The sequence below is a fragment of the Taudactylus pleione genome, unplaced genomic scaffold (genome assembly GCF_031769625.1).
Source record: "Taudactylus pleione unplaced genomic scaffold, aTauple2 ptg000012l, whole genome shotgun sequence".
Taxonomy (NCBI): Eukaryota; Metazoa; Chordata; class Amphibia; order Anura; family Myobatrachidae; genus Taudactylus; species Taudactylus pleione.
The window spans coordinates 17276315-17288678 of record NW_028284415.1 but is presented as its reverse complement, the minus strand read 5'-3'; the positions used below and the strand labels follow the sequence as shown (position 1 = coordinate 17288678).

The 12364-nt window shown below is 47.3% G+C and overlaps 1 protein-coding gene across 1 annotated transcript in view; it reads left to right on the top strand.

The window, feature by feature from the left end:
- The first annotated feature begins 286 nt into the window (after positions 1 to 286).
- LOC148542496 (cytochrome P450 2H2-like) overlaps positions 287 to 12364 on the top strand; it is a 46006-nt gene continuing 33928 nt past the window's right edge. The window contains exon 1 of the mRNA XM_088468680.1: positions 287 to 496. Coding sequence (XP_088324806.1) covers positions 317 to 496 — 180 coding nt within the window. The 5' untranslated portion in view covers positions 287 to 316. The remainder of the gene's footprint in view (positions 497 to 12364) is intronic.

Genomic DNA, 12364 nt, shown 5'->3' with positions numbered 1-12364 from the left:
AGCTGTATACCTTGTACGGTGAAAACTTTTTTGCTCTTATAACACCAGTAAGAGCCTCTCAGCTACAATTACAGACAATTCTGGTAAGTTTATTTGTCTGATTTTGTTCCTCATTCCTTAGGTTGTCACTTTTCTAGCAAACATCAGTATGGGCTCCCACATGAGTGAGACTGGTATAAGTAAATATTCTCTGCCTCTCCTTACTGCTTTGTTACATCATTGGACAGAAGTAGAGAAGAGTTCATTCATGGAGGAGGAGCCACTACCCAGACTTGTTTTTTCAAGTAACCAGCTCTAGAAAAGGGAGAACATTTTCATGAGATTAGGAAGAGTCATGCTGCCAGTTCTATTTGCTGGGTTTCTGGCTGTTCTGGCCTTTCTCTACATAAATGCAAGGATGAAGAGGCGAAACCTACCCCCGGGGCCAGCTCCATGGCCAATTATTGGCAATCTACACCAGATTAATAAACTGGCTCCTTACGAAACTTTAACCCAGGTAAGTTGCTAAATCAACCAGAATGAAAGTAGGTAAACAAGGCAGCTATTAGTCTTGTAAACTTGTGTTCAGTTTATATTGTGCAGTAGTTTTACAGCTGTCTCAGTGCAATACTATTTACCATCAGAAACCTGTAAGGCAGTCTGCAAGTCTAAACAGGACTGCAGCACCAATACTGTAAGACCAGGTTAGAGAAGAAAATACACAAGCAGTCTCCTATTGGACAGCTCCATCCTCCCTTGTTTGTTTGTTTTTAATCACATAATTCAGCATTTTTTTATGTGGCACATATTCTCTCTGAGATAAAATTACCTAAAAACATAAAATATATATTTTTGCAGCTCTCCTTCTTGATTAAAACAATGGTAGTGCATTATTTACTATAGTGCAATTATATATATATATATATATATATATATATATATATATATAATTATATATACAGACACACATATGGGTTGGGTACGGGATGTTGGCAGTCAGAATCCTGACGCCACCATATATCTATCAAAACTGAACAGCTCCTCTCTTTGTAGTGTATGCATACCCTGTCATCTACTGTATACACAATTATTTTCAAGGAGGCAGACACATTTTTACTTTTAAGGTCTCTTGACCAATTGGTGGTTTATTGTGTGAAGAGTACTGAGGTTGAATGGACCTGTATTAAGGTGCGTATCCGCTAGCAGATAGTGGAACGACAGTACGATTACAACATTGTAATCGTACAGTCGTTCCTCTTCCCCCGTAGTGCCTACACTGAACGATATGTCGTTCAGTGCAGGCACCCTCCCTCATCCCTGAACATGCCCAATCTGTCATTATCGGCAGATTGACCGGCATGTTCAGGCGATGATTGATGTCGAAAACGACCAGCGGGAGTGAGCATCGCTGGCCATTTGCATGGCAGATTTATGCACGATTAATGAGCGATTGAACGATAACATTATCGTTCAATCGCTCATTTATATCAGCAAGTGGATACGCGGCCTACGTCAGAGCTTTTGACTCAAGGTTTCAGAATGCTGAAGTTCATGTAGTTGAATGATTATTTGCAACTGCGCATGTGGAAAAGTTCTGAAAATCCCAATAGTGCATGCATTACACAGAGTGTACGCACAAAGGTGCTATTGTGATCGATTTGGACGGTATAAAAGGTGGTGGAAAGTGATGGGCGTTCCTGGGAGGTGGCTAGATATTGGGCTGTTCAGTTGGAGAGCATTACAGGTGTGTTGATGCAAGCGGCTGTGTTCACAAACGCACAACCTCAAGCATAGGAGGCCAAGCTCAGACAAAGAAACTGCATCTGCGTAGGGATGGTGCAATTCTCGATGGTAGAACCGATGGTGATATATAACATTGCACTAATTGTTATTACAGCATGTATGGTTGTTAAAAGTGGGCATCTCAGTCCTTACACATTCAACCATATGGATGTACACATGGGAAAGAGGTAGCGGTATTTGTATAAACTCGCAAACAGGCGACTGCCGATTCACGCTGCTGCATGTGCTTTTGCATATGACTCAGAATCAGACCCAAGATGGTTGGAGTACCGAAAAACAATACTTTCCTACCTTCTGTATCAGCTGGCATAGGGGTCTTCTATTCTGAATTGGTGAGATTTCTTGATGCTGTATCCTATGAACATACCTCCCAACAGTCCCGATTTCAGTGGGATAGTCTCGCTTTTCAGGCACTGTCCTGTTGGCCCACCCACAGTGTCCCTCGGGAAGTCGGGAGGTTGGGGGTGCGTGCATGTGCACAGTGTCAATTTAGTGCAGAGAGAGACTGGAGACAGCTGCCGAAATGCTGGGCTCGCCCAAGCGTCATGAGAAGTGAGGGCGTGACATGCGGTCACACTCATTAAAACATCATACACCAGGGGGTGTGGTAGCGGTCACAATGTCATGCCCACTTTCCCACGCATGAGAAGTCCTGACCATCACTTTAACAATGTTGGGAGGTATGCTATGAATCAGCTCGTTGGGTTAATGAATATTATAGTATAATTAGAATTTTGGATGGAGTTCTGTATGGGACTAGTGTATGAAAGTATACTAAATTAGGACCTGATTCTGAGTCAGGCGCAGCTGAGTCTGTATCTGTGTCTTTTGTCCGTCACATGTCTGTGACTTGCGAATGCCGCTCATTAAGCCCTGCCCCTCGTGGTAAATTGGCGTGAATATTGCATATTTAAATGACGTGATTCTTATAGAATCGTGTCATTAAGCTTCATCCCTACTCACGGACAGCCGATCTACGGGAAAATGCTGCCCATTCTGCCCACCTCACTATGAAGTGAGCAGGATGTGGGAGAAGTGCCTACTCCTCCTGCAGGTTCCTGGAGAGTAGGCAAGTATGAGTTGTATGCAAATCCGATGGTCCCATGCGCATGTGCAGAATGTATCCAGCTTTGTCGCATGCATTGCCCCCTAAGCTCCAGCCTGATTGACAGGCTGCAGCTGTTTGGAGGCAGGGAGGGGGTGGTACCAGTCAGCGTTTTGGAAAATGGGGGCGTGTCCACCACATTTTATGGGAGTACCGGGGCCAGTGTCTATTTTCAGACGCAGATTTACTGGACTCAGCTACAGATATGAAACAGCTATTCGAAGTAACGTGAGAGTTACTCAGATGGCCGAAGTTCTCGCAAGTGGTCCGATGCTTCGTCCTCGGAGGCAGCAGTGGATCACAGAAGCATGCAGGGAGCGTCTATTAATACAAAATGCAGTATTAACATATTTACACACAGCAGCTGCGTTAAAATACACAACTGCTGTGTGTATAGCGTACAACTCTGAATCAGGCCCATTGATCCTAGTCACTTTAAGTAGTAAGGTTATGCTACAAAAAACAAAACAGTACATAGAACTGTGCAGATTCTCCACACATGAATTTGTGACATTTTCAAAGACTCCAGGCCAAATATAATAGTGTGCAGTATCCTGAAACTGCTGAGATTTCGGCAAGTTAGCAGTCAAATTTAAAGCAGCAATGTTTAGTAAGGAAAAACCAACCTGGTTACATTTAGCCCCCCATCATTAAACCTCTATTCATCCTTAGCCCCTCATCTTACATAATTAAACCTCCATTAATCATTAAACACTTATTATTAATCACTTCCATCATTAACCCCTTTCATCATAACTTTTTATAAATACCCTAAACCTGATATCATCAATTTGTTCACCCTTCCCCTCACTCAGGGGTATATTTACTAAAGTGCGGGTTTTTAGATTTCAGATTCTACTTATCATTTATCTAGCATCATTTAGAAGATAAAAGCTAGAATCTGATTGGTTGCTGTGGCAACATCTCCACTTCTAAAAACCCGCAGTTTAGTAAATATACCCCTTAGGATCTGATTTAGAGATGGACGGGGTTGCAGAGCTGCACACAAGCGACTGTTTAGTTCCATCCATCTAAAATGCTAATGTAGGGAACAGACACCTCTTTGCTGCACCTGTGATCCCAACGCTGCTACCGAGGTCGTAGCCTGGGATCACCATCGGTCACAATCAGCGGTGGCTCCTGCTCTCTTACCTGAGGGAGGCTGCTGCTGCTGGTCTGGCTGGGTCCCGGGGGCATGTGCGGCGGTGGCGCCACGCATGCACATGACATCAGCTTCTGGGGGCTGCATTCATTGCAGCCCTGAGAGGCCGTGTAGGGCTGCCCAAAAGGTAGAACAGCACCTTCCACTGGAAGCCGCTCTCTGCTAATTGCAGCCTGGAGACACCTCCCCCCTGGGGCTGCCTGTCCTGTGCGTGACTGGCAAGTGGCACTCCTAATGGGAAGCCACCTCCAGTCACAGTGTGGCCTGCATTGGCCCACTGAAGTGGAGTATTTTACTGGGGGGCTGCAGCCCATAGGTAAAATCCACCACTGGTCGCAATGGTTGCCCCTTTGACAAGGCTGCGGTAGCTGAAGCTTACCGCATGCCTGTCCAAGTCCTGGCAGCTGCGAGGCCAGGAAATCTGCGTCCACCCTGGCCTCATATTTTTAGGAACCAGGACTGGTTGAGTAGCCCGAGGCTGGTTATGCTTTATGGGGGGGACCCTACGTCTTTTTTTTTCAACATTAAACAATTACATCATTATTGCAGGCAGAAACATACACAAATCACATTGATCTGTGTATGTTTCTGCAACACACGCAGCTCAGGGGGTGGTCTATTTTAAACTTCAATTTAGGACCAAGGCCCTCATTCAGAGCCGTACGCTCTGAGCAGAGCGCACGCTCTGAATGAGGGCCGGGCTCCATTTTCATGGAGCGTCCTCCTGGACGCTCGTATAGCTGTGGGTCACCACCCACAGGCTATACGAGCGTGCATTGTGATGGTCGCGATGGTCGAGACCATCGCGACCATCGAATTTGCGAGCCGGAGCCTGCGGTTGAGGTTTTCAACCGCAAGCTCCGGAGTGATTTTGGCTCTATTAGAGCCAAAATCACTCCCACTGACATCACTAGTGATGTCAGTGGGCCGGCTTCTGACGGGAGGCGTTCCCGTGGGAACGCCCCCGTCAGGGAGGCACGCCCCCGGCACGCCCACCAAAGGGGGCGTGCTGTCAATCAACATCATTGACAGCACGCCCCTTTTGATCGGACACAACGAGCGAAGGACTTTCCTTCGCTCGTCGCGTCTGGCGCATGCGCACGACGGAGCTCCCTCCGTCGTGCGCATGCTCAGTCCATAACATCGACCCACTTGCGAGCGGACAGCCGCTCGCGAGTGGGTCTGAATCAGGCCCCAAGTTTGCTACAATTACATCGGTAATTCTAAACACGGTTCTTGGTAAATTCCAGAGTTGTATATTTTCCAGTGAAAGTGCTTTCGAGTTTGATGGTGTATTTAATCGGGTTTGCAATCTCACCCGAGTTTTTCAGTGTAAATAGAGAAATCTCTCCCGAGTTTGTCTTCAGTAAATTTGCGAGTTGAAAAAAATTACTAAACACACCTGAGATTGCAATCTCGACCAAACACGAATCTTAGTAAATTTACCCCGCAGAGCTCAATTTAGAACCCGTAGGACTCCAGGCAAGATATGTGTCATCCACTCCCCATCTGATACATCCCTAAAAATAATACCTATTATAGATATCTCTCCCTCATTTTATATATACATTCAGTGGCCATTTTATTAGGTAAACTTTTTTAGTCCTGGGTAGGATCCCCCTTTTGCCCACTGAACAGCCTAAATAAAAATTAGTCATGTTGTGGATTTAACAAGGATTAACACTCTTAAAGATTGTAGCCCATGTTCATATGATCTTGCAGATTTGTTGTCTGTACATACATGCTGCATATCTCCTGTTGAGATTTGGGACCATATTTACTACAATCTGCATTTAAAATGAATTGCAAATTTAGGGAATATCACAGGAATATGTACAAAATCCATTGCAGGGACAGAGCTTGCGATAAATCCCAGGGAGAATGTGTCTGCGCTGCCTACCTCGCGATTTCTATTTAGACTACACAGCTGATCACTGGGGCCCGGCTCCGCTCTGCCTGTTAGAGCAGAGCAGGACTCGGGGGAAACCCTGGATAACGCCATCTCCAGGTGGCGTTATTATCACAGGGCTTACCCCGGTATTTTTTCACATTTTATTTCTAGTAAAACTGGCCAGATCACATTTTCCATTACAATTATGGGAAATGCGATCTGCTTACTAAAAATATGTGATAATTAGGGTTTGGAGTAGAATTTTATGAATTCTACTCCATCTGCCATTTAGTAAATATATGTGATACTAAAATAATATGAAAATGGTGTGAAAACACCCCTTTTCACTTTATTTTAGTAAAAATAATGTTAATAAATAGGACCCTTGGTGACTATTGAGACTTTGGGCTCTATTTATTAACATTATTTTTACTAAAAATAAAGTGAAAAAGGGTGTTTTCACACCCTTTTCACATTATTTTAGTTTCACCTGTAGTTATTACAGGGCAATTGGAGTAGAATTAGTAAAATTCTACTCCAACCCCTAAGTATCACTTATTTTTAGTAAAGCAGATCGCACTTCCCATAATTGTAATGGGAAATGTGATCCGACCAGAGTTACTAAAAATAAATTGTAAAAAAATACTGGGGGAAGCCCTGTGATAATAACGTCACCTGGAGGTGGCGTTATCCAGGGTCTCCCCCGGTTACCGGGCTACCACTCTGCTCTAACGGGGAGAGCAGAGGCGGGAGCCAGTACCAGTAATCAGCTATGTGGTCTAAACAGACCGCAAGCTGATTGCTGTAAAAAAAAAAAATTGAAACATTTTTTTTTTACTTACCTGAATACAGGGACCGGTGATCGGGCCTCCGGTGATGGCTCCTCTCCGGTCAGCTGGTCTCCCACAGTGCACTGCTGCCCGGTCATCAGGTGATCGGGCCCCAGTGCAGTATGGGAGATCACCTGATCGGGAAGCCTGGAGAAGATCACCGGAGGCCAGGAGGATGCAGGTAAGTGTAATGAAGGGAGGGGGGGGGTCGCGGGGGTCCGCGATCGCGGGGCTTAGCGTCGGTGGGGGGTTGCAGCGACGGTGGGTCGGCGCATGCGCGGGCTCTTAGTCGTGGTATTTTTTCTGAAAATACCACGACTAGAGTGCGGATGGGATCCGCAGGGACAGAGCTTTATCGCAAGCTCTGTCCCTGCAAGGGATTTATAGTAAATCCCTGTGATATTGCCTGAATTCGCAATGCGAATTCACTCGGTAATATCACACTACAATCCGCATTCAATATGCGGATTGTAGTAAATAGAGCCCCATAGGAGTACATATAAAGTTTATAAACAATGCACAATTGATATTAAGGGTCCTAATGTGAAAACTTTCCCTACACCATTACATTCCACCATCAGCCTGAACCAGTGACATAAAGGAAGGTTAAATCATACTTGCCAACTCTCTCACTGGATAGTGGGGGTCGAGGTGCGGCATATGGGGCGTAGCGCGGCATAGGGAGCAGAGTGAGGGCGCGACTGCACTATTGCATCATGGTACCCATCAGGGGTGGATTGGGACGGAAAACCAGCCCGGGAAATTTATGGAAGCAGCCCTTATAGGTGCGGAGTCTGTTGAGGAGGTGGGGACTGTCTAGGGGGCCGGGATCCCTTCTCATAGGGTCTGATTCTGAGATGGACACAGTAGCCTCTGTCCTTGTGTCTTTTGCTGCAGTTGCGTCTGTGACTTAAGGCTATAAACACTACAATGCCCTTCCCTGGTGTATAGCCATGCGTTTGAATATGGAAGTACTGAGATGCCAACTGTCAGTGTCTAAGGGGTCTATGTACTAATAATCGCGGTACTGCAACGATTGTTATCGGTTCAACTCGCATGGGGATATTTTCATCTGTAATGAAAATATCCCCGCTATGTACCAAGGGGAGCTCGCAGGGACAGAGGTTGTGGTAACCACTGTGTCCCTGCAAGTTGTATCACCAGCAAATTATAAAAGAATTCACGTTTGTGAAAGACTTCACCGGGGAAGCTGGCACAGCGTAAGCTTCCAGAGCTGGCTGGGGCTGCAGGGGAGAGATCAAAAGATCTCTCTCCTGCCCCTGGAGTCCCCATTGGCTTACAGTAGTTTACACCATCTGAAGATGGTATAAACTAACGGGGCTAAACTCTGAATAGCATCGCTTTTTGGAGTTCAGTACATAGGGGTCAGATAGTAGCCCATACTTGCCTACCCTCCCGATTTTGTCGGGAGCCTCCCGAAAATCGGGTGCCGCTCCCGACCTCCCGGGAAGGCAGGCAATCCTCCCGGTTGCCGTCCACCCCTCCTGTCCCCCCCGCAAAGCCATGTAAAACCCCCGCAGCGGGGGGGGAGCGGTGACGCGATTCACGCGGAATCGCGTCATTTTGGCCCTGCCACCTGCTTCACACTGCCTGTAATATCGACAGTGAGTAGCGGGGGCGGGGCCAAAATGATGCAATTGCGTGGCTCCGCCCCCATCCCGCCCGCAAACCTTTGTCATCTGGCCGGCCCCACCCCCGTTTGCTGGCCACGCCCCCAAGTTATGCCGATCTGGCTGCTCCCTCCCGGAAGAGGCAGCCAGATAGTCGGCACGTATGTAGTAGTCCCCATTGATAATAATGAGGACCGCTATCTGCAGCGCTAATTAGCACTTTGCTGGAGATTTCTGTGAAATCTCCTGCATTGTGCTTTTAGTACAATACATAAAATTATGCAGAAACTGCAGTTTTTTCATAATATTATGTATCAAACAGCTTGATACATAGGCCCCTAAGTCTTTAGACAACCTCCTGTAACACACTTCTTGGTGCATGTGTCTAAATCCGCACTGCAACTCAGACCCCTGCGCAGATGACAAACAATGCACAAGAAAAAAAATAAAACACTTTGGCCCCCACAGGAAAAAACACATTAGCCTCCACAGGAAAAAAACAACACATTGCCCCCACGAGAAATACATAAAAACACATTAGCCTCAACAATAAAAAAACAAAATACACACCGGTCCCCGCAGGAAAAAAACACATTGGTGCCTGCAGGAAAAAAATCACATTGGCACCTGCAGGAAAAAAACACATTGGCGCCTGCAGAAAAAAAACACATTGGCACCTGCAGGAAAAAAATACATTGGCCACTGCAGGAAAAAAGCACATTGGCCCCTGTAGGAAAAAAAACACATTGGTCCCTGCAGGAAAAAAACACATTGGCTCCTGCAGGAAAAAAGCACATTGGTCCCTGCAGGAAAAAACACATTGGCGCCTGCAGGAAAAAAGCACATTGGTCCCTGCAGGAAAAAAACACATTGGCGCCTGCAGGAAAAAAACACATGGGCGCCTGCAGGAAAAAAACACATTGGCACCTGCAGGAAAAAAGCACATTGGTCCCTGCAGGAAAAAAACACATTGGCGCCTGCAGGAAAAAAGCACATTGGTCCCTGCAGGAAAAAAACACATTGGCGCCTGCAGGAAAAAAGCACATTGGTCCCTGCAGGAAAAAAACACATTGGCGCCTGCAGGAAAAAAACACATTGGCACCTGCAGGAAAAAAATACATTGGTCCCTGCAGGAAAAAAACACATTGGTGCCTGCAGGAAAAAAACACATTGGCGCCTGCAGAAAAAAATACATTGGTCCCTGCAGGAAAAAAACACATTGGTGCCTGCAGGAAAAAAACACATTGGCCACTGCAGGAAAAAAAATACATTGGTCCCTGCAGGAAAAAAACACATTGGCCCCTGTAGGAAAAAAATAAAAACACAGATCAGGTGTAAGCTTGGAGTAGTAGTGTGGGGACAGGCAGGGAGTAGGAGTAGTGCGGGGCAGGCTTGGAGAAGTAGTGTGGAGCAGGTGGGGAGTAGTAGTGTGGGGCAGGCAAGGAGTAGTAGTAGTGGGGCAGACAGGGAGTAGTAGTAGTGTGGGGCAGGTGGGGAGTAGTAGTAATGTGGGGCAGGTGGGGAGTAGTAGTAGTGTGGGGGCAGGCGGGGAGTATTAGTAGTTTGGGGCAGGCAGGGAGTATTAGTAGTTTGGGGCAGGTGGGGAGTAGTAGTGTGGGGCAGGAAGTAGTAGTAGTGTGGGGCAGAAAGTAGTAGTAGTGTGGGGCAGGCGGGGAGTATTAGTAGTGTGGGGCAGGGAGTAGTAGTAGTGGGGGCAGAAAGGGAGTAGTAGTAGTGTGGGGCAGTCATCGAGTAGTAGTAGTGTGGGGCAGTCAGGGAGTAGTAGTAGTGTGGGGCAGTCAGGGAGTAGTAGTAGTGTGGGGCAGGGAGCAGTATTATTTCAAAACAGGCAACAGAAAGGGAGTAATAGGAGTAGGTCACCTCAGTTCATGGGTCCTCCTGGCCGCCGTCCCTTTCTCTGCCCTGATGGCTGCTACACACAGCCAGAGTAAGCCTCCGTATCCTGCACCGCTCCTCCGGCTGCCATGTGTGTCCTGCTGTCTACTCTTCCATCCCAGGCCGACTGACCACTGCATACACCCCGCCCCGCTACATGGTCCCGCCCCCTGGCTCATCTCCCGCAGCCTTGCTCCGACATCCCACGGAGCTGACGGTGGGCAGAGGAGGATGAGTATGCCAGCAGGTAGAAGTCATCGCTGTGCAGTATGAGAGTGTGTGAGGGAGGGAGGGGACACTGGCACCGCACAATTATTGTGGTGCCTGGGGCTTCAGGTTTGCGTTCCATAGCGAAACGTAAACCCCGGAAGTGCTGCAGCCGGCAGTCAGTGCCAGCCCTGCTCAGCCCAACCAGCAGAATCGGCCAGCCCAGCAAAGGGGTTTAGGGGTCGGCCCAGCGGGAACTTTCCCGCTGTCCCGGCGGCCCAATCCGCCCCTGGTGCCCATGCCACCACTATACAATGCAAAGATTACCGGCATTGTAAAGCGGTGGGCGTGGCTACGATGGCGTGATTTAGAACAAATCACGTCATGGGCCACCGGACCGCCCACTTTACTTGGACTGAAACTCGGGGCCTCCTTGCCATTCCTGGAAAGTAGGAAAACATGGTTTAAGGGCCTGATTCAGCAGAGGACGGAATTGCAAAGCCGCTCATAATCAGCTTTGCAATTCTGTCCTTGCTAAATGCAAATGCAGTAGCTGTCTGACACCTCCTGTTGCATCTGCAAATACAGCATTGTGACCGAGGTCGCAAACTGGGATCATGATTGCAACCATTGGTTGCGATGTTGGACAGCGCCAGCCAGCTGAGTAAGCTTCAGCTTGTGCAAGTTGGCCGGTATTCTAGACCAGGAATCTGTGTCCATGATATTGAAAGCCGGATTGGTTTTCTGCTACCCATCCATTTCAAGGTTCAATGTGCTGTTAGTTTAGAGGTTCTCTTCTGTATTCCACTGTTGTAATTCCTCTGTATTCCACTGTCATGTAGTTGGCATCCCGGTGTGCGGGAGTTAAGAGTTGCACTTGTGGTTTCAAATGTATCCATGGAGATTTGAATTGAAAATGTAGTGGTCGTTCTTGGGCGGTGACAGGGAGATGTCTTAGCGCATGCACGGAGATGGTACGTCTTATGGGCATATTACAGGAGTGTCACGGGCGTGTCTGTGAGAGTGCGTACACAGACATTCAATCGCTCACGTAGGAGGGTGTACTTGCACGGAAAAACTGCATCTGCCATATGGTTGGTGCAAGTTTCAATGGTGCGACCAATAGTGGGAGCTCCGTCGTGCGCATGCGCGAGACCCGACGGGCGTGCCTGCCAGACGTAGGCGTTCCCAAGGGAACGCCTACCGTCTGAAGCCGGCCCCACTGACATCACTAGTGATGTCAGTGGGAGTGATTTTGGCTCTGATAGAGCCAAAATCACTCCTGGCCTTGCGGTTGAAAAACTCAACCGCAGGCTTTTGCTCGCAGTTTCGATGGTCGCGATGGTCAAGACCATCGCGACCATCATCCTGCACGCTCGTATATGCTGTGGGTGGTGACCCACAGCTATACGAGCGTCCAGGAGGACGCTCCATATTAATGGAGGTGGGCCCTGATTCAGAGTGAGCGCTCTGGTCAGAGCGTCCGGCTCTGAATCAGGGCCAATGTGTCTGCTTTTATACATTTAGTTGGTGGCACAGAATTGGTTGATGAGATAACTGATAATCAATAAGATAATCAAAAAGCATTTAATAAATGAAAATATATAATAAAATAGCGTACCCATATCAGCCTCCACATAACATTTATACACTCCAATATCAGCGACCACATGACACAAAGGGGTATATTTACTAAGATGGGGGTTCTATTAAGAAGTGATGTTGCCCATAGCAACCAATCAGATTCTGCTTCTCATTTATCTAGCACCTTCTAGAAGATAATACCTGGAATCTGATTGGTTGCTATGGGCAACATCACTTCTTAATAGAACTCCCATCTTAGTAAATTTACCCTAATAC